Genomic DNA, 23,301 nt, shown 5'->3' on the forward strand with positions numbered 1-23,301 from the left:
TACGTCCGATATTAACTTATTTACAATTAGAGAAGAAATAAACTTAAGGTGAAGAAAACAAAGCTTTCAAACATGAAAAGTCAATTTAATTTTATATGGAAGGGGTTCATTCAGCAAACAAGATTTTTTTCAGTCAGGTAGGATATTTTTGGTAGCACTGGAGCAGGGGTGTGTGTAGTAAAACTCTAGTTTAACTATTTTATGCTATCTTGGAAAGGGGTTAGGTAAGGAAAATGAAACTTTCAGGGATAGGTCTGCAGACTATAGTATGTCCTGTAAAAGTATTTTTGGTAAAATTCTAGTTTAGTGACTTTTTGCTATCATTGAAAGGGGTTGGGTTAGGAAAATGAAACTTTCATAGATAGGTCTACAGGCTAAAGTATATCCCAGGAAGGTATTTTAAAGTACCTGCCTCCACTCCTTCTCCCTCTGGAGGGCCCTGAAATTCACCTACATGATAGGTCTACACCTATTGAAGTTTTGACAAAACAACACTTTACCTTAATTTTCAGTTGCCTTTTCTCTGCCTTCAGTTCTGGAAATGCAATTCCTGTTATTTGATTAGAATTCTGAGCTGTATAAATTTTTGGTAAAATTCTATTTGATTGACTTCTTGCTATCTCAGAAATGGATTAGGTTAGGTAAATAAAAAACTTTCAGGGAAGGGTCTACAGGCTGAAGTATGTCCTGGGAAGGTATTTTGAAGTACCTACCCCCACTCCTTCTCCCTCTAGAGGGCCCTGACCTTTGATGACCTTTAAAAATATATGTTTTGTAAAAGTGAAACCTTGCAAAATAGATCTTCTGCATGAATGAAGTTGAACAAAATTGTTTTGAGCTTCACAACTTTGCTCAATCCCAATTTATAAGGTTTTAAAGATATGCAAATAAATTTCCTTAATTTGGAAAAAAGACATTGATATGGCTCAGAATTCTACTCAAATAATAGGAATTGCATTTTCAGAACTAAAACCATAGAAAAAGAAAATCATAATGGAAAATTAAGGTAAAAGGTCTGTTTTGTCAAATTTTCAATTTGTCTAGGCCTATAAAGTAGAAGAGAGTTTCTAAGACTTAGAAATCACAAGAGAGGTAATATAGAAGCTTGGCAATACCTTCCCAGAGTATGTTTTTGACCCTAGGTTTATTACCAAAAGCTTTATTTTCCTAGCCCTGGCTCCTTTCCAATATTAGTTAAAAGTAGCTAAGCTAGAATTTTACCCAAATGGTTTTTTAAAGGAATTTTCTCAACAGATTCAAGATATTAGCCTAGATAAGCTCTTTTCAACACAATAGCCTATTTATTACCTTTATAAGACACACAATCCATCCCAACAATATTTGGAAGGGATAGTTTGCCTGAAATGTATTGTAGGCCTAATATGTTTTATTAAATATATACCATTTTTGGTAAATATGTAGTTTTATACATAATTTAGGCTAGCTAGCATGAAAGTGACACATTACTTGATACCTTTGTTTGCTCTTTCAAAATTCAATAATTGCTTCAAGGGGAAATTACATTTTGAACCCTTAATGAGGGAAAAGAAGGTAAAAAATTCCATGGTAGGCTAACAAAAGTTTAAAAGCTTTGTTTCTAAAAAGTGTATAGTGCAAAAAATTTTCCATTTGTAGGCTCTGTTTGGGGAAGTTGGAGGGGGGGGGGGGGTTAATTCTGAAAAATTAGAAAAAATGAGGTATTTTTAACTTACAAAGGAGTGATTGGATCTTAATGAAATTTGAAGTTTGGAAGAATATCGTGTCGCAGAGCTCTTATTTTAAATCCCAACTGGATCTGGTGACATTGGGGGGAATTGAGGGGGAACCTAAAATATTGGAAAACACTTAGAGTTGAGGGATTGGGATGAAACTTGGTGGTAAAAATAATCATAAGTCCTAGATACATGATTGACATAACCGGAAAGGATCTGCTGTCTTTGAGAGAGTTGGGGGGGGGGGGGTTAATTCTGAAAAATTAGAAAAATGAGCAATTTTTAACTTACAAAGGAGTGATTGGATTTTAATGAAATTTGATGTTTGGATGGATATTCTGTCTCGGAGCTCTTATCTTCAATTCCAACAGGAGCCAGTGAAGGGGAGGTTGGGAGGGCAAAACCTAAAATCTTGGAAAACACTTAGATTGGAGGGATCAGGATGAAACTTGGTGGGAAAATAAGCACAAGTCCTAGATACAGGATTGGCATAACCAGAACAGATCTGCTCTCTTTGGGGGAGTTGGGGGGGGGTTAGTTCTAAAAAATAGAAAAAATTAGGTATTTTTGACTTACAAAAGAGCTAAAGTAGCAAAGGAAAAAATCCGTTCAATTTATAATTCATAACTTTGTTTCATTAACCTGTAAGATTTTGATTGGATTTGGGGTTGGGTGATTTGCTTTTGTTTTGTTGCAAATATTTTTTTGTGCTGTTTTATTTGTTGTATTTTTTTTTATTTCTTAAAAAAGTCTTTAATTGTTGGTTTGTAAGTTTTTTTAATTTTTTTTCTGTTGAAAAAGGGTCCTGAATGTGGCTCCTCCCGTTGATTTTGAATTTAAAAAAGAGGGAATAGTTGTGGGAAAAGTCAAAGTCATGGCCAATTGTAGAAAAAAGCCAAGACATTATTCAGTTATTATTTTACGTGAAAGTAACCAGTAGAAACAAAATATTAAATTAAGTTAAATTACCTTAAATTTAGGGGGACTGCCAAGTCCACTCTTTGTGCTGAATTTCAAAGTGCACACTTTCTTATGTAACAGAGTATGTTGAGACAGAATGTGCTTGTTGAGATATTCTTAAATATTTTCTTTTACAAGTCTAATCTTTGGGAAGATTGAAAACTATAAAATCTTTTAGCCAAATGCTCTAATAGGTTGTACGTAAACAAAATTCATGCAATTGCTGATTGACTATATTTTTTTATTCTAATCAGCTTTGGGTAGCTAACTCTTTACTCTCAATTCAAGAAAGTTTTTACTTCCATATTTAAAAACCTTTTTTTCTAATTTAATTAGTCTTCTTATGCCAAAGTTGTTTATGCCTTTAAAGTTGTTTATGCCAAGTTCTTAATTTTCTCTTGTTTCCATATGTTTCATGATTCTGAAACAACTTATACAAGGCCCTTCTTAGTCTAAGAAAATTGTGTAAAAAAGGAGTCAATATCAAACGAATTGCTATACAAATGATTCTTTAACTACCTGGCTGAAAAATATGTGCTGATTCCAAATCCGAAAAGTTTACTGCTGTAGCTCTTTCACAACTTGAGTTTTTTGACGTTGAATTTGAGGTCAAGACAAAAAATATTGATTGAGTAAATAGATGTAATTTCTATGCTTTTTTTGCTGATTTACATGGAACTAAATGTTTAAAGTCAAAAGAATTGTTTAGGGCTTAAAGCTTTGAGAGAGAGAGAGTGAGATTAGAGGATAGGCTCTTGGGAAATTTTGAAAAAAGGGGTTAAACCTAAAAAAAATTGCTATACAAATGATCATTACACTACCCAACCAAAAAATATGTTCTGATTACAAATATGAAAAGATTGCCGCTCTAGCTCTTCCACGAATTTGAGTTTTTTTTTTAGGTTGAGGCAAAAAATATTGAATCAGTAAATTCCAGTGAATGTGATTAGATAAGTCATTTCTATGCTCTTTTTTTGCTGATAAGCATGAAACTAAATGTTTAAAGTCAAAAGAATTATTTGGGGTTTAAAACTTTGAGAGAGTATGAAGTTGGGGGAGTAGTTATAGGAAAATTGTGAAAAAAGGGGTTAACCTCAAACAAATTTCTATACAAAAAATTCTTTCACTACCCAACCAAAAAATATGTGCTGGTTCTGAATCTGAAAAGTTTGCTGCTCTAGCTCTTCCATAAATTTGAGCTTTTTGAGTAATTACCAGCAAATGTGATAGGCTATGTGGTTTCTATGCGCTGTTTTGGATGATGAACATGATATTAAATGTTTAAAGTCAAAAGAATTGTTTGGGACTTACAGTTTTGAGAGAGTGAGGTCGGGGGAAAGGTTCAGCCTGCAGGTGTATATTAAACTTGGCCTATGGCAAAACATTTTCAGCCTCATCCCCTGGTAACAACCAAGACTGGGTCCAGGTATGAAAACTGGAGGATTTATTTCTTTAATGTCGGCCATTTTCTGGAGATAAAGTCTGTAGGACTTTGCATACAAGTGATGGTCGGAAGATGCAAAGAACCAAAGCATCTGTTCACCAGTGTAGAGGTGAATGTCCCAGTTGTCTGTTCTTTCTGCCACAATTGAAGACTTCAGTAAATCAAGAGCATTCATATAAATTTCAATCCAGAGTTTCAAAGTCCATGATGTCTGCAACCGTGATGCTTTGAGGGACTTGAGCTTGCTTGCAAACGCGTTAAGCGACGGCTCTTGCTTTAGCTCCTTAATTTCAGTGCATTCTTCTTAGACAACATCAAAGGCTGAAAAAAGGCTTGATGCTCGTCTGAACTGTTGTGAAGATTGGCCTGATGAAAATCCACTGTTGGGCCAACATTGTACATTTTTGCTACTAGTAAGGTATTCAGGATCCAATCAACAATGACGTGAGCTCTGATAGCCTGAGAATACGCTTTTCTGGAGGGAATCTGCTGAAAGGCATTCAGTGCATATATCAGCTCCAAGATTTTGTGCAAGCCAGAAGCTTTCATCAGATATCCAATGGCAGCTAAGAAGCTCATTTTAGTGTGAAAGTGTCCCAATAGTAAAACTTTTTTAAAGGACTTCCTGCTGATTCAGCCTCTATTATATTCAATACTTTCCAGTAAAGTGGTTGTTTGAATGTCAGAACTAGTATGGTCCTGTATTTCTCACACTGGACGTTCACGAAATGACTGTATTTCGAAATGACTGCTTATACAAGGCCCTTCTATGTTCTGTCAGATTTAAAGCTTTTCTGCTAATATTCCTAGCTGATTTTCTGTACTTTCTTCCTAAAAATCTTCTTCTATGTTTTACAATTTTTTATAAATGTTCAGATTCATATCCAACTGTTATAGAACATTACACTCAAAAACTCATTTTAAGTCTGTCAACATCATAACAACCTTGTAAGGCTTTAAACCCTTCCAAAATCTCTGTTTTACCATACTAAATGTATCTGATAATACAGTGTCCCCTGTTGTGGTTTTTCTGAGCTTTAGTGGAAACACACTTACTGATGCAAAAAAGCAGCCAATTTACAGAAAAAGTTTGAGAAACATATAACCATGTAAACGATAGTAAATGCATATACATGAAGCTTCAATAGAAACATACTTTTAAATGTAGAAAGGGCTTTTGTGCTTGTTAGCAATAAAGAGCTGAAACCAAAGAGTACCAGAAACTGAAAAAAACTGAAAAAACTGAAAAAAGCCCAAAAATGGCGTGAAGGAAGAAAAACAGCAATTTCGTGTAGCAGTCCCAAGGACTATCTTAAAGCTGTCCATGTTCTTCATTGTTATAGGTATTTTTTCAGCTTCGTAAACCCTGTTTTCTGTAGTGCTAGTTCAGACTTTGTTTTGCATTACTCATAATAGCAAGTAAAATAATGGAAGGTAATATTTAGTTGGTATTGATGAAAAGCTTCTACAAAATAGATATTTAAAAAATATGTTTGAAAGTATGTATTGCTATGAAACAGTGAAGAGAAAAGAACTTCTCTTTGTTGATTCATTTATTACCAATATCTATGTGCATTTTCGCCTCAACACAAGTGCTCATCATATCACCTATTTACCAGCTTAGTTTATAAAATAGTAACTCCAAATAATTTCTGTTTACTGTTCTCTTGCTTGCATTTCAGGATGGCAGAAATTGGGAAGTTAGAACCTCCTAAAATGCAAGGGAAGTATGACACTGGCCAACTGTTCCTACACAGAGTTTTTGGCTACAGAGGAGTCCTGCTTTTTCCATGGCAAGCCAGAGTCTTTGATAGAGATATTCCAAATAAAAATGACAATTTGTAAGATATATTATGTTTATTATATATGGCTGTTTTACTTTATTTTTGCAGTTTAATACTTTATCTCATCTGCTTTGTTTGGTTTTGCATTGCGTCTGGTGATCTGGTCTAGAAGCTACTTATAAATTTTGAAATTATCTTACTAAAGGTCCTTATGCCTGGTTATGCCAGAATGAAAGCCATTTTATTCAGTTTCATTGGTTATAATTAGAAGATTATTTTTAGAAGGAACATGATAAACCAAGACACTGTCCTAGTGATTATGACAATCAAGATCAGGTAACTAGACTGAAAATTACCTTAAATCGCGCTTGCAAGTGATCAAGACGAGCCCAATGAACACCCGTTATTGATGATGGTTGATATTAACTGTTCTTAATGCAGATAATGTTGCACTAATTCTGCTGCTATTATTGTTGTTCTAATAATGTGAAGGAAATTATTATGTCATCTAGCAATTTGCTTGATTATTTTATATCTAAGTAATTTTTACTGATCTTCCTTGTTGCATGAACTTATTACAGACGAGTTTAATGATTTCTGTCTATAATCATCTAAAAAATTTGGTATAATGTGTGCACTTTAAATTTTGGTAGAAGATGAAGAAGGATTTTATTATTATTTAATACAATACAATACAAAATGCAATTCAAAATGGAATTACAATACACTTATTCCCCCTCAAAAGGCTCCATGGCCAGGGATAAAAATTTTTTCCTTGAGTGGTTGTTTTGAACCAATGGTCCTAGAAAATCGGGAGAGGGCTCATTTGAACAAAATATAAAAGTTCTTGTTTAAGTCCATTTTTAAGTAATCAATAAGATTCAAGGGCAACTAGAAGTTCTTAGTAGAAATCATCTCCAACATTCATTTTTATTTTTTAAAAGAAGAAATCTCTGAAGTTCTTTTTCAAACAAATAACTTAAGCAGATTTTTTTTTTTATTTAAATATGAAAGAAACATCATTTGTTTTTTTTATAGGAAGCTTTTGGGTTTGCCCCTCTTTCTTGAAGTTCTTGGATTTTTATGATTTTTAGATGAATTGTTTACATTTCCCATATCATTCACCTATGTTTGTAGATTTTTCTTTATTTATGAACCAGCCTCCTCTGTAATGTCGCTTCGAAAATGAATTGCTGTATAACTTGAGCACTATGCTTATATAGCATAAGAAGAGCAACAAACTTTGAATCTTTATTTGGGTAGAGTGGGTGGATTCTCTACAGTGATGATATGTCAATCAAACCTGTTCCCAGGGAGAAAGGTGGGTTTTGGTTGTCAGTGTAAATTCTGTTCTGTCTTGGCATTGTATATTTGGATCTTCAAATTTCGAATTTATTTTACTTCCATTCGAAACTGAGTGGTTTTAGGTAATATGGAACAAAAAAATCCAATTTCATTTTTTTAATAATTATAAAGAAGTTTTTTTAATAGATAGTATGTCATTTATGCTGTCACCTCTGTGCAGAGAGAAAAATATTCAGCAGGTGTTGACTACAACTATTACTTGACTACAATTACACAACCAAATTCATTCATTTAAAAAAAAACAAGAAAATACTGTTCCATCCCAAAAGATTTCGAATGCGTAACCATGGGGTAAAACCTTCATTAGATCACTCGTGGGAACAAAACTCATTTTTGTAGTGGTTTTAATGGGGTTTTTTGCCTTGGGTTGTTGGACGTGACCACTGGAAAATAGGTGATGCTTAGCGTATGGCTAGTGCCAATGCTACCTTCGTTTCAAGCACTTTTGTTCTTATAGAAAAAGTGAAGAGAATGGAAGCTTTAACCATGTTGGCAGAGAGGTAAAAGGAAGGACGCACACATATTATCAAGTGCTCATAGACTCCAGAGACTGTCCTTATATTGTGAGTAATTTCTTGTTTTTAAATTTATTTCTACTTAAGGTTATTTGTTCTTTTTTCTTTCTTAAAAAAAAAAAATATATTGTAAGCAAGCCAGTGGCAGGCATACAAAAAGTGCTGTAGGAAAGTAATATGCTACTTGGCAGTTTTCAAATTTGTTGGCAAATTTTGTCTGAAAATGCCGTTTTTACATATAAAAATACTTTTTGCTCAAAGAAAGCTGTCAAAACATAAGTTGTGCTGCGGAAGTGTTGGCAGTTTTTAAAATTTTGTTGATTTCTGCTACTGGGGCTTTTTGGCCCCAGGCAAGAGTTCTAGGAAGCTTTCCAAAATGCAAAGTCATATTCATCAATCCAGCCTAAGGTCCACACTTTCCGTAACAACCGTAGAGGTTAGACCCTTACCACTTTCTAGGAAAAAGCTGAAATCGGGGTACTAGGAACAAAAAAAAAAAAAGAAAAAAAACGACGAAACCACCGAAGTATTACTCTCGCAACACAATAAACAAATGCTTTCTAAACAAACTTAATATATTTGTAAAAGTAGTTGAGCTGGATGATTAGAAATTCTAGAGATTTTCAGAAAATGATAGCCGAGCTGATTCCTCAAAGTTTTATTTATATAGTTCTAATACTCTCTTTGAAAATAAATAAAGAAAGAGATCGCCAATCTCTTGCAGAAAATTACCAGATAGGACATGAACCTCGATAAGGCCTAATTAAAGTCCTAGCTGTTAATCTCTACCATTTTTAATTAAATTCCAATAAGTCCTATTAATGCCTGCACGTGAACAGAACGTTGCATCTCCTCCAAATAAGGTGGGTCGAGCATAGGTAGCTCTAACCGTAACTTTGGTTATGGGCCAGGTATGTCTTGCTAGCCTGTCTAGTGCCTAGTTTATTGGACTCACAGGCAACTATCAGTGCGGCTCTTACTTTCCAACATGTTTTCTTTGAGGTCGAACGTCTCCCTCAGCATTCAGTTCGGTGGGCTGGTGACCGGAATTTGGACACCCTTCATGCCCCCTCCCCTTCACATAAATTCCAGATATGTCTTGCTAGCCTGTCTAGTGCCTAGTTTATTGGACTCACAGGCAACTATCAGTGCGGCTCTTAGTTTCCAACATGTTTTCTTTGAGGTCGAACGTCTCCCTCAGCATTCAGTTAGGTGGGCTGGTGACCGGAATTTGGACACCCTTCATGCCCCCTCCCCTTCACAGAAATTGGATTGGTCCCAGGCTCTGAAAGGGTATGACTTAATGTTAACTATTATTTATAATGTTATCTTATTTAAAGTCCACTATAGTAAAAGTAGAAGTAGAATAACACATGAAAAGGGTAAATATATAAAACAACACAAAATTGACAGTAAATAGAATCAAAATAAGACGAAACCTAAATGCAAATATATACATGTATTTATATATATATATATATATATTTACTATCTTTATACTAGCAAGTGTGTATATATACGTAGTTTTTCTTGAAAACGCCTCCTTTAAAAAAAACCGCACCCTGGGATTTTCTGGCCTGAAGAACTTCACTTGACTTAAGTCTTCAGCCGGGCACTGCTTGGCGTAATGAGTGACGTCTGCTTCCTCCATCCGCTTCGGTCTGTCCTATGTTTTGCCCTGTCTAATGTTTGCCATCGTCAAGAACTCGGACATGCTGTTGGACCAACGTTTCTTCGGTAGGCCGCGAGATCGCTTCCAACAGGCTTTGATAGGGTCGAAGTCGTAGATCGTCTTTGCAGGTAGATGTGGTGGCATTCGCAGCAGGTTCACGAACCATCGTAAGGTTTGCTCGGCTGCTTGATTCAAAAACCGGGACTGCTTTGTGAGCTGCAGACACTTCTCATTGCTGACGAAGCAATGAGACTGCTGACCATTATAGGCCCTCGATCCTCCTCAGGCTCTTCGTATGGAATACGTCGATTTTTTTGAGGGTTGCAGCTGATGCTTGCCATGTCTCAGCTCCGTAAAGCATCACAGAGCCGACTAGAGCGTTGAACATCTGGAGTTTCGTTGTATGACTGATCTTCGATTTTTACCAGAAGTGACGATTCAGTCTGCCCATGACAGAAGACGCTTTGGATAATCTTGCATGCAGCTCAGGGAGAAGCGAGCCTGAAAAATGATGTAGATTAATCACGAGTTTGAGTAAAGTCGTATAGACCTCTTTTTTGAACAAAAAAGAAATCACATGGGACTCATATTTATGCGCATATTTCAAGAGCATTAATTACATCATCCCCCCCCCCCCCCGGAAGTGGTTGTATCGTTTTTAGTTTCCATGACGCATGCAAAATTGAATTAAATGACGAACGTGTTGTTTATCGTCTCTAAAGGATGGAAGGAGGAATTAATATTTAATATCCATGACTTGTGCTAAAATTAAACAAGATGACACATAACCCTGAACAGCTAAAGAAATTGGCATGAAAGAAGCTGCAGCAACAAATCACGTTGAATTACAAACGAAAATGTGACTTCAATCCAAAGAACCATAAATATGGTATTGCGTAATTTATATATTTAAGAAAATTGCAATTAAATAAGGAGTGTGTTATTTTAGTTTCTGTAAAGGATAATCAGGAAGGAGAAAGGGATTTCACGACAGAACTTCTTAATTCAACTGAAATTGCTGATCTGTTGCCCTATGAATTGAAATTAAGTAATAAAACGATGATTATGCCAATGTGTGTTTTAGATAATAGGGTATAGGCATTGGAGCATTCATGATTGTTGCTGAATTATATAACGTCATAATTAAAGCAAAAATATTACGACTGAGGAAAAGCCAAACTCTCTAAAACGGATGATTCTTTGATGCATTAACAGGAATCAGAAATTGAATTTATACCAGCATTTTTTGGACTTTATTAATAAATGATTAGAAAATGAAATACATACAAGCCTTCCGACCTCATCGTAGGCTACTATACGTATATGCATCATTGTTTCCTTGAATCTCTTGGTGATTTATTTCTAGTTTAAAGTCGAACGTCCAACCAGGCTTAATTCTATGCTTGACCTCAACAAATTGGATCTTTTTGTCTGCAATTTGATTAAACTTATTTAATATAAAAGTTCATTTTTGAACATAAAGGCTCATTTTAACCTTCGTGAAAAAAAAATTGTGAAAGGCGAAAAACTTTCTTGAAAAATACGCAAAACTGTGCTATGAGTAGATCATTGAAAAGTTACCAAGATTTGATCAAAGCAAATTTCGAACGTTGTAAAAAAAACGTAGTAACAATAATATAGTCGCTTGCCTGATGCTCTAGGTGGGTGGTCCCTATTAGGCTTTCGACGCTTGTTTGCTTGTGATTCCAAGTGACTTAACGATCAAGTGTCAAATCTAAAGCTTGGTCAACCTGCCTGAGACTCTAGGCGTTTGTGCCTCTCCAAAAACTAACCTACAAATATTTGTCCAATAAGAGAGTCATGATTATTCCCACTATTTACCCAAACACTTGGAAAACTATAGGCCTCCCCGTTCGCCTGCAGGTCCAGGGGACTTGTTGGTCATATGTCAATCTTAAAACACGGTAGTCCACCTGATACTCTAAGCGGGTGAGCGTATTACGCTCAGGTCACGTTTTCGTCTGTGAGCCCAGGCAAATTCAGTATCCCACAATGTATACAAGTCCAGTGGATACTGTCCGTCACGAGTCTACCCAAAAATTTTGGTCATTCCCCATTGCAATTCCATTGTGCTTTTCATCTAGGCAAAGATCATATAATGTGAACAATCTCAGTTGGCCGATTGTCTTTAGAATTCTCTGGACATGGTCAGTGATAAATCTTGGGAAATCTTGTATTTGGGGTCTCCAATTGCCTTCAAATGGCTCATATAAACTCACAGACTATTTGAATTACCCTTGTTCCATGACTGTCTACCATAGTTCTGCCCTAGGATGGATTGATGATAGACTATCTATCAATAATTGAAATAATATCATTTTTATACAATCCTGAAAAAGGCTTATGCCAGGTTCGCCTCTCACTCATAATATATTTCTTGGCTTTTTTCCTCCAATTAGGCATGACTCTTAACGTTTTCATTACAGTCCACCAACTTGGTTTTAGTCCAAAATCATCAAAGGGGATACTCTTTTTGATGGCTAGAAGAAAATATTCCCCGTTGATATGGTAAATTGGTTTCTATTTGGATGGATGACTTTAAAGAAGGGAGGAAAAGCAGCTCAATGTATAAATAATATTTGCAGGATACAAAAAATGACAAGCATCGATATTTCTACATTTTCAATTTAATTTGCCTTTCTTCTTTCCTTTTTTATGGCACTTGGTATTAACCAAGTGACATATAGCAGTCGCCAATTCTGTCGGTCTGTCAGTCGGTCTGTCGGTCCCGGTTTTGCTACTTTAGGCACTTCCAGGTAAGCTAGGACGATGAAATTTGGCAAGCGTATCAGGTACCGGACCAGATTAAATTAGAAATAGTCGTTTTCCCGATTTGACCATCTGGGGGGGGGGGGAGTAGGGGCCGGTTAATTCGGAAAAAATAGAAAAAATAAAGTATTTTTAACTTATGAGCGGGTGATTGGATCTTAATGAAATTTGATGTTTGCAATGATATTGTGTCTCAGAGCTCTTATTTTAAATCCCGACTGGGTCTGATGACATTGGGGGAAGTTGGAGGGGGGAAACCTAAAATCTTGGAAAACACTTAGAGTAGAGGGATCGGGATGAAACTTGATGGAAAAATAAGCGCAAATCCCAGATACATGATTGACATAATCGGAACTGATTTGCTCTCTTTGGGGTAGTTGGGGGGGGGGGGAGTAATCCTTAAAAATTCGAAAAATGAGGTATTTTCAACTTACGAACGGGTGATCGGATCTCAATGAAATTTGATGTTTAGAAGGATATCGTGTCTTAGAGCTCTTATTTTAAATCCCGACCGGATCTGGTGATGGGGGCGGGGAGTTGGGAGGGGAAAACCTAAAACTTGGAAAACACTTAGAGTGGAGGGATCGGGATGAAACATGGTGGGAAAAATAAACACAAGTCCTAGATAGATGATTGACATAAACGGAACGGATCCGCTCTCTTTTGGGTAGTTGGGGGGGGGGTATTTCTGAAAAAATAAAAAAATGAGATATTTTTAACTTACGAACGGGTGATCGGATCTCAATGAAATAGGATATTTAGAAGGATATCGTGGCTCAGAGCTCTTATTTTAAACCCGATCGGATCTGGTGACATTGGGGGGGGGAGTTGGGAGGGAGAAACCTAAAAATTGGAAAACACTTAGAGTGGAGGGATCGGGATGAAACTTGGTGGAAAAAAAACACGAGTCCTAGATACATGATTGACATAACCAGAATGGATCCGCTCTCTTTGGGGTAGTTGGGGGGGTTAATTCTGAAAAAATAGAAAAAATGAGGTATTTTTAACTTACGAACGGGTGATTGGATCTCCATGAAATTTGATTTTTAGAAGTATATCGTGCCTCAAAGCTCTTATTTTAAATCCTGACCGGATCTGGTGACATTGGGGGAAGTTTGGGATGGGGAGACCTAAAATGATGGGAAACGCTTAGATTAGAGGGATTGGGATGAAACTTGGTTGGAAAAATAAGCAGAAGTCTTGCATACGTGATTTACATAATTGGAACGGATCCGCTCAATTGCGGGGGGGGGGGGGGGGGTAATTCTGAAAAATAAGAAAAATGACGTATTTTTAACTTAAGAAGGAGTGATCGGATCTTCATGAAACTTCATATTTAGAAGGACCTCGTAACTCCGATATCTTATTTTAAATCTCAACCGGATCAAGCGTAATTGGGGGGGGGGCAGTTGGGGGGGACCGGAAATCTTAGAAAATACTTAAAGCAGTGAGATCAGGATGAAACTGGATGGGAAGAATAGAAACCTGTCTAAGATACGTGACTGACATAACTGGACCGGATCTGCTCTCTTTGGTGGAAGTGGGGGGGGGGGGTAATTTTGAAAATTGAGGTATTTGTAACTTACGAAAGGGTGACCAGATCTTAATGAAATTTGATATTTAGAAGGATCTTGTGCTTTAAAGTCCTAATTTCAAATTCCGACCAGATCCTGTGACATTCGGGGGAGTTGGAGGGGGGAACCGGAATTCTTGGAAAACATGAAAATTGGAGTATTTATATCTTACGAATAGATGATCGGATCGTAATGAAATTTGATTTTTAGAAGGAATTCATTTCTCAGAGCTCTTATTTCAAATTCTGACCAGATCTTTTGACATTGTGGGGATTTGAAGGGGGAAATCTTGGAAAAACACTTGGAGTGTAGGAATCGGGATGAAGCTTGGTGGATAGAATAAACAAATGTCCTTGATACGTGATTTACAGAATCGTACTCGATTCGCTCTCTTTGGGGGAGTTGGGGGGAGGGGTTCTGTGATTTGGTGAGTTCGGTGCTTCTGGACGTGCCTGGGCGATGAAAATTGGTAGGCGTGTCAGGGAGCTGCACAATTTGACTTGATAAAGTCGTTTTCCCAGATTCGACCATCTGGGGGGCAAAAGGGAGAGGAAAAATTAGAAAAAATTAGGTATTTATAATTTACGAGTGGGTGATTGGATCTTAATGAATTTTGATATTTAGAAGGACTTTGTGACTCAGAGCTCTTATTTTAAATCTTGACCGGCATTAAGCCTCTTATTTTCCTTTTTAAATCAATCTATTGATTCATAGAATTTTGTTAGAGCTCATACCATATGATCTCTTGGCTCTTAGCTCTTCTCGCCTCGTCACAAGTGCCATATGAGCTCTTAGCTCTTGTTTTTAACGAAATTTTCCCACGAAGTGTGTAACCTGTTGGACTTCCGACCCTTACTCAATGCTTGAATTTGGACATGGGAAGGTACAACTTTTGGAAAAGAAAAGAGCTTTTTAAGACAGTCTATAAAGGTAAAGTTGGTGGTTTTATTTTGCATAATTTGTCATATTCTGAGAGGGCGGTCAAACCCTATTGATTCTTGGAATGTTTCGTTTGAGGTAACTACTGTTATTTTTGTACGCCACCAAACATGTTAACAGTAATGTTATAGGCTCGTTGTTCTGTTATAGAGGGCTCAAACAGAAGCAGTAACCTTCCTTGGGAGTGCCGAAAATAGCAGAAGCTTGTATGCCATACCTGGATTAGACTACGTGGCTCATGAAGACATTTTACCGTTTTCAACAACAGGTTCTGAAAAACCGGCTATTCACCATGAATTGTTTGAGAGGTTCTTGAAATTCGAGCCAGATACAGGCAAGTAAATATATAAATCTGGGGAGGCGAGGGTATTCCTTAAAGGTTCAACTCTATTTACTTGAATAGGTTTTGAATCTAAATCAGAAAAGGAAAATATCAGATTGCATTTTGAGCTCATTCTAAAAATTGGCTTAGGGGAAACTTCTTAAAGAATTTTTTTAAAGAATTACGTCGTACACGACGTAGTAAAAATGTTTTCGCTTTCTGATTTAGATTCTGCATCCGTAAACATGCAAAACAAGCGTAAAGAAAGCCCATATTGGTCAAAGAAGAAACGAACTTTCGTAGACCAGGTAGATCATTAAACAAAGTCTAATAATGTTTTACTTTGGGACTTGTGCATTGCTCGGTGCACAGCAATCTGACTCTTTTAGTTTGAAAGTGCAGCAGGAAATCAGGGATTTCAACAATACAGAAGGCATATTTTGCCATAATTTTTCGAATGAGGGGTATTCATATCCATCTTGGTCTGGGAATGAGACTGAGTACAAGTATTGGTTGATTTACTGTCTATATGAAAAGTTAAATATTTGGGTGTTATTTTGGATAGAAAATTATTTTGGAGAGATCATGTTGTTAATAGAATTAATTCAGCTAAACAATATTCAATTCGTCTTTGATGTGCGGCAAAAACAACCTGGGGTCTAAAACCCTTTGCATTGAGGAAACGGTATAAGTCGGTTGTGGAAAGTACAATTTTATGCACTGTTCCAGTTTGGATTGCTGCTCTTAAGAAAAAACATATTCTAAGAAAACTAAAATCAGCTAAAAGAATTTCGATGTTGGCAATTTCCAATTTTTTTCGTAGTGCACAGTCAGAAGTAATAACAGCAATTTCTGGTGTGTTACCTATTCGTATTAGAGCTTTTGAACTGACCGCATTGAGATATGCTTGCTAAGGCCGCCCTCAAAACTGGCTGATGTTTGCTCCGCCTTCTTTCCCTTTAGTTCTGAGATCATCTCTTCATAGTATGTTTACAGATGTAGTCCTTTCTGAATTGTTTGGACAAAGTATTTTTGATTATAATTTTATTTTAAACCGTCAGTTTTTTAAAATCTAAGCTATGTGTAATGTGGTATAGTGATTTTGAAAATTCAATTAGCTATTGGCCAAGCCGTTTTATTTCAAGTTCACATCATTTAATTGCTGCATCTTTTTTTTAGCCAAAATACCAGTTGACACAATTTATTACCGGCCATTGTCATCTTAAGATTTTCCTGCATGGAATTGGTAAAGTTTCTTCTAGCTTTACCAGCTAGAAGACTTGCAGCCATCTTTTATTTGAATGTCTATCATGTCATACCCAGAGAATGTTTTTGTCTTTATGTTTATCTGAACTAGGTCTTAGCTTTCCTTTTAGTTTGAATTTAGTAGTGAGTAACAAGTATGTTAGAAACTTTTTTTTTCTTTTTTTTTTAAGAACTAGGAGATTAGAAATTTCGTAGTTGGTGACCATTGGTTGTGTAATAATTTTCTTCATTTCCTTTGTTTTTCTTCACTTTGGATTTTAAGATTAGATTAGTGTTTTGTTATTAGCAATTTATTCCTCCTCCCATGCCTGTTATTTCCCCAAAGACATCCCATTCAAATTTTGAGATAGCTATTTTGTTCAATGAGCAAGCTTTCGATTCTGTTGATAGAAGAGCGTTAACAAAGGTCTTATCGTTATATGGCATACCAGAAACATATATTAAAGTGATTTGTGCTATGTACGAGAATAATACCGCTGTGGTTAAGGTAGGAAATGAGGTTAGCAACTGGTTTTGTATTAAACCAGGAGTTTTTTTTATGATTTTTTAGTTTACAATCAATTTTAGTGCTACTACTACTATCAAAACTAAGGATATTAAGGCAAAAAATTGGAGAATTCTCGAAACTGTATGGAACTAATTCGGAGCATATTATGCCCACACAGGTTGTCAAGCGGACGCATCAGAAATGCTTCAGGAACGGTTGATGGTATGCATTGAGCTGAAACTTTCAGCGTGTGTTGAAGGGGATACTGAAGGAACCAAAGGTTCTATGTGCATACTGCTACTAATGCTGCTATAGCTATTGCTTCTGCGCAAGCTTAGGATATTAAGGTGAAGCTCTTAAGGAATATTTACGCGGATGTTAAACTAAATCAAAACAAACTATGAGAATGTGGACTTTCTAAAAGGTAGCAAAGCAATATCTGAAGAGCAATGTAAATTATTAATTTAGGCCTTTTAGGTTAAGTTTTGGGGGACTTCGAACTAGCTAGAAGGCACTGAGTGTATAGTTTTAAAGCTGCCATTACAGATAACCCTGTGCCTTCTCAAGACCAGAACATAAATTTTTGCTTTGCCGAAAACGAAATACATTTTGTATGTTTTCACTTTTCTTGCTTTCAAAAAAGAATTTATCGAAAGCTTAAGGAATAATATCATTATATTAAACTGACAATCCATGGTTATTTTTTTTCAGAATAGTGCAAATTGTGTTCTGATCTTGAGAATGCATGGGGGCTATCGGCCCTACTCATGTTAATTTTTGCTCATTTTGAGTTTGATTCGACTATTTATCGTTATTTCTGTTCGTTTTAAGTTTCATTTCTGCTCTATTTCTGCTCATTCTTGGCTTAATGGGGCTCTTTACTTTTCATTGAAAAACTTGTTTTGTGAAAAAAAAAATTAATTAATAACAAAATAAAAATGAAAATCACAATACAAAACGAGAGTTTTGGCTCCTTTGACCCAGAAATTTACAGATGTAACTTTTTCGCCGGCCTGGGAATAGAAGAAGGTTTTTAGCTCCTTTTTGGACCATTTTTCAAATATTTTTGTGTTAATTAGGGTCTTGTTTGTCTAAGCTCCTGCAGATTTAAGTTTCAAGTCAACCTGAAAAATATTGTTTTTTTTCGCGGGCCAAATATCCGGGTTATCCGCGTCCCCAGTAATTATTTGTGTTCATAGGGGCCGCCTTGGCCTGTGAATTTAATGATTTAACATTCAAACTAATCAGAGATAAAAATATTTAGACTTTTTTTCGGTCCCCAAACATCCCTCATATCCTCCCAACAAATATTTAAGATCCTCTTGGCCCAAGGAATGATCCTCTAAAGTTTAAAGGCGATTGGGCAGCAATGGGAATAAATATCCATATTTTTCGTACTTACAGGACTTAGGGAACCGAGTATAAAATCAAGAGTTTTCACTGACCCCTTGGCAAATCCTCACCTGAGCACTAATTGAAAAGCTCATAGTCTGGAATGAAACCAACAAACGCTTTTCCGGGGCATATTTTTTGGCGGTTGACCCATTCTTGAAAGTTTCTTTTTTAGATCCACCTTTGGGGGCAACGGACACGTTAAAACACTGGCAGAATAAGAATCACCCTTGGTTAGAGTTGTCTGATGTTCATAAAGAAACTACGGAAAATATTCGTGTTACTGTGATCCCCTTCTACATGGGCTGCAGAGAGATTCAAGCAGCTAATCTACAGCCAACAACAGTTCACTGGGTAAGCTGACTTCGTTATTAAATATTAAAATTGAAAATAAGAATACAATCTGTATTTCTAAGAGCGTGTCCGAAAGCTCAAGTATGTAGAATTAACTTCGCATCCGTCTAGAATTCTTCGAAGAATTCTCAGTTCGGACTAGAATTTCATCTGTAATTACCGCAGGGTTATGACGTCAGAAAAACCTACGAAAGGATTCTACGAATTGCAGCATTGATCTGAGGTTTTTCAGAAGAAACTCAGGAAGATAGTGGCGATCCATATCCAAAGCATAAGGAAGACCCAGCCTAAGATTGACCCATCCTAATTTTGTTCTTTAGCTCCTGTTAGGCTAATCAGTGTCTGACTGGTTTCTGACCAAAGATAGTTCATTCAAAAAAAGAGAGGATATTTTTAATAAAATAGCAACAAATTTTAAGCTACAAAAATCAACGGCTTTTTCACAATAAAGGTAAAAGAGAGACTTGAAGACACAATATACTGGATGCATAGAAAGTTCTTATATCTTCTTTTCGATGACATTGTCTAAAGAATATCTATAGATACATGCATGACAGAATCCCTACACTATTTATCTCAGTGAAAAACTGCAGAACTAACCTGTGCAATCAACTGACTGGCATTTGGTTGAATAAGTACGTGCAGTAGCAAAGAAAGCCTTGACGATTGTGCATGCATTATCTGTAAGAGAAAAAATTGCTCCTCCATCAGACAGAGCAAAAGAATGTCCAGTACTTCCATTAATTTGCAGTAGTAGTAAAGTGATCAGGAGCTACATAGTTGTACTTACTTACTTGTACTTGTGGCGGGAATCAGGCGTTTCCACCTCGCCCGGCATCGATGATCTTAGAGACCTTCTAGGACCATGTTGATCGATCTTGTGCCAGCTGCTCTGCAAAGGCGAGCCACTCTGTTGACCATCTGTGACCGAATTTTCTGAAACCCCCGATTGGTTCAAGGTCTGACTTGGCCAGGTTCCACTAGTTCTTCCTCTGTCCTCCTTGGCGTTTCTTCCAGTAGCTAATAGGCTCAACTAGAAGTATTTGGCGAGGCAGGTACTCTGGCGGTTTCCATAATACATGGCCCAACCATTTCAAACGGCGTTCTTTAATAGTGAGCACAACATCTCTCTGAATATTGCACATTCGACGTATATTCACGTTGGAGATACGGTCACGTAGCTGTACTCTGAGAATTCTTCGTAGACAAGTATGCTCAAACACCTTAAGTGTATTCTCTTGTTGTAGTTTTGCCGACCATGTTTCGCACCCGTAAAGGAGAACGGTGCGGACTAGTGCCATGTAAATTCGAACTTTCGTTTGGACACTGATTTCACGGCGATTCCATAAGGGTTTCCGAAGGGAGGCAAAGACTGTCTGCGCTTTCTGTATTCTCTGTTGGATATCAGCGTCGGAAGGTCCGTCAGTACAAAGCTGGGAGCCTATGTATGTGAAACGGTTGACTTTTTCCAGCTGTACTTGGTTGACAGTTAGTGGGAATGGTCCTGTGTCGTGGTTAATAACCATGAATTTCGTTTTCTCTGTGCTGACTTTCAAGCCGATCAGATCTGCCCAGGCCACAACGCTGTCAAGCATGTTTTGGGCTTCTACAGGGTCTGACAGGAGGCCAACATCATCCGCATAATCGAGGTCAGTCAGTGAGAGATTCTGTCCAACCTGCGCTCCTGGATAAGACGATAGAGCATTTTCAAGCACCCAATCGATGCAATAATTGAACAGAGTCGGAGAGAGGACACATCCTTGTTTTACTCCGAACTCAACCAGAAATTCTTCGGTTTCTTCGCCATAGATTCTAACTCGGCTCACTGAAGCGTCATAGTATGCCTTCAAAAATCAGGAGCTACATGGAAGCTGTTTTCCATCTCCAGGTCGATATCTGTTTCTTCCCCTGCTACTGTTGAGTTGCTGTTGAGTAGGGGCAAACGAAATTAAGACCGTTCTTGAGGTTCAAAGAAGAAATGACGAAAACAGCTTTGGGACTGAGTATTCAGAATTAACCCTACATCCGGATGCAGCACTCTCTGTGAAATAAGCTATCGGACACGCTCTAAGTGGTAATTCTGGTATTGATGGGTTAAGATTTTGGAAGAAAAGATTAAAGAAATACGTTTTATTGCAGGATTTTTGCATAAAAAAGAGTCCGCACAAAAATGACTTTCTGTGGTATAATAACGGATTTTACTAATGGGGGGGGGGGATATAGCTGCCTTTACGAGAAATATCAGTGTTTTTTGTGTGCATAATTTACAATTGAAAGGAAATTAAATATAAAACGGGTCAAATTTTATTAGACAGTGAAAAATATCAACAAAGACCGCACTGCCTTTCCATCACCAACACAAACAACAAGCAGATTAATCAGGAATTTTTCTTGTAAGACAGTGGGTGGTTGAGTCCTGGTTGAACTTCGTTGATGTGATGTGCTAGGACTGTTTTAGAAAATTGAAAGTTTTGGTTTTACTGGTGGTATTTCAAAGGAAGTTTCTTTTATATGTTCATTTGTGTTTTGCTGATGACGGGCCTCGTTTATAGGGTCCAAATATTCATTTAAGGCTAGAGTTCCACTGTCCTGACCGTGAAAAATAGAATTTGTAGTATAAAAATGATTATAAAAGTCCTAATATTTCAGCTTCACATCTGGAAGCATTTATCCACGGAAAAAAACAGGCTAAGCAAAACATATAAAGAAAACAGAAGAAAAGCTTAAAAAAAATAAACGAAGAGAAAACTTTGATTTAAACAAATCCAGTATAGTAAATAACCAAAGCACAGATAATTATGCCACAAGGCGAAATGTCTGTTGTGTTTGCATTGTTTTTTGTTTTAGAAGTGGGGGTGAATTTAGCTTGAACTCTCTGCATAAGGTAAAAAAAACATGGTATTTTGTACTTTATGGAGACTGATACTGAAAGTAACAATCGCTATTCTTTTTATCAAAAAAGTGTAGAAAACTTCTAAAAGTTGAACCTGGGACTGGTATCAGAAAGAAAAATCACCAGCCTTAACTAGCATCAGGCTATTTTATTCCTTTTTAAGTGTTCGGCTCTAAACTACTTCATACTTGTCTTTTTAAGTTCTTTATAATTTGGATAAGAGCATAGAAAGTAGATTCGTTTTTCGAGCTGGCCGACCGGCTCATAAATATCAACTAGCTTACTTAACCTGCCAAGTTATTCCCAACCTACCTTTGGTCTAGTTTGTGGCCTTGTCTAACCTGCCCAAGATGCCAAGAAGGGCATATAAAGTAAATTCTTTTTTTCAGTTGGCCGACCAGCTCATAAAGATCAACTAGCTTACTTAACCTGCCAAAATATTCCCAACCTACCTTTGGCCTAGTTCGTGCAGACTGGATTTTTACATTGGTGATTCTTTAAAACCGCAAAATGTTGGTTGATTATTACTTACAGAGAAATTACAGCTTTTATCGTGTAAATTTGCGGATCAATTATGTTAATAATTTTGGTATAATTCTACTGTGCTACACAATTCTGCAGTCACCAGACGCTACACTGTTGGTAGTTTTAAAGCCTATCTTCGCATGTTAAATTTTCGAAGACCCATTATAAGTTTCTCGTACCCATGTATGGGTGGAAATTACCTCGTCTTTGTTACTAATAAAAAATCTTTGAAATGAGCAATGTGCGACCTCTCACTGGAACACGCATATTTTTACATTTCTGTTCGCGTGTAATTTCTTCTAGATAAAAAAATGATTCAAGGAACTTTAGTCAAAAAATGTGAGACTTTTTCCTCTGAAAACGCATTTTAATGTTTCATGGCAAGGCAAAGTAAAGTTTCCTTAAGCTTACGTCTGTTTTGAATTAAATCAAAGCTTATAAATAGCGTGTTGCTAGTAAGAGGAAGAGCTGGCTGTTTTTTGTTTTTTTTTTAGCCTTTTTGGAATGGTAGGAAATTTTCAGTGAGGTTCTGACATTGAAATGTTATGTTTTGTGGAAACGTATGACAGATTATTTGTGATTGAGGCATCTTCATGGCAACCATGGGAGCGAACAATTTTATCCCTTCAAGGAGTATTAAAGTCAAACAATTGCATTTCGCAATCTTGTGCAAGAAAAAAGAAATGAATACGTATATATATTTGTATCAGGTTGAAACTGACAGGGAGTGTTCGGAGATGAAATAAAACTCAAATTTTGCCTGGGGGCCTATAATCCCCTATGGGATCTATAATATACTCACGGGCAAACAGGAAGGTAAAAAAAAATAATTATATTTTGACGCATGATCAAAATGGCGTATATGCAATATAATGGGAACGGCTTTAGAATCAAGTTGAAACATTCAGGGAGTATTTGAGGGAGAGGGGAGTGGACATCTAATATTGACTTGGAAGAAATGGGAGAGGGAAAATATCGAATAGTTCTGGTCTTTAATTTGTTTAAAATTTCCTGCACTATGTACCCTGTCCGACTAGAATCTATTCTTAGGAAAGTAGCAATTTAGACCGAAAGAAACTATGTAAGGAAAGGTTATTAAAATGTTTGTTTCTGGATAAGTTCAGGGATATCTTAGGGGGTCGATTCCAAATTTTCAGGGAGTGTTAGGAGACCAAGCGGACGTAGAATTTTGACTTCGGACGAGGGGCAGAAGCAAATCAAAAGAAACGTTCTTTCGCAGAATATGAAAATGACAAAATGACAGATCTGCCACATCTCGGAAATGCCTTTTGGGGATCAAGCTGAAG

The 23,301-nt window shown here is 36.7% G+C and overlaps 1 protein-coding gene across 1 annotated transcript in view; it reads left to right on the forward strand.

Moving 5' to 3' along the window:
* LOC136039946 (polymerase delta-interacting protein 2-like) overlaps positions 1-23,301 on the forward strand; it is a 31,682-nt gene continuing 8,381 nt past the window's right edge. The window contains exons 1-5 of the mRNA XM_065723951.1: positions 1-137; positions 5,799-5,957; positions 7,723-7,828; positions 14,906-15,089; positions 18,398-18,576. Coding sequence (XP_065580023.1) covers positions 73-137; positions 5,799-5,957; positions 7,723-7,828; positions 14,906-15,089; positions 18,398-18,576 — 693 coding nt within the window. The 5' untranslated portion in view covers positions 1-72. The remainder of the gene's footprint in view (positions 138-5,798; positions 5,958-7,722; positions 7,829-14,905; positions 15,090-18,397; positions 18,577-23,301) is intronic.

Source organism: Artemia franciscana, chromosome 20 (assembly GCF_032884065.1).
Source record: "Artemia franciscana chromosome 20, ASM3288406v1, whole genome shotgun sequence".
In the NCBI taxonomy this organism is placed as follows: Eukaryota; Metazoa; Arthropoda; class Branchiopoda; order Anostraca; family Artemiidae; genus Artemia; species Artemia franciscana.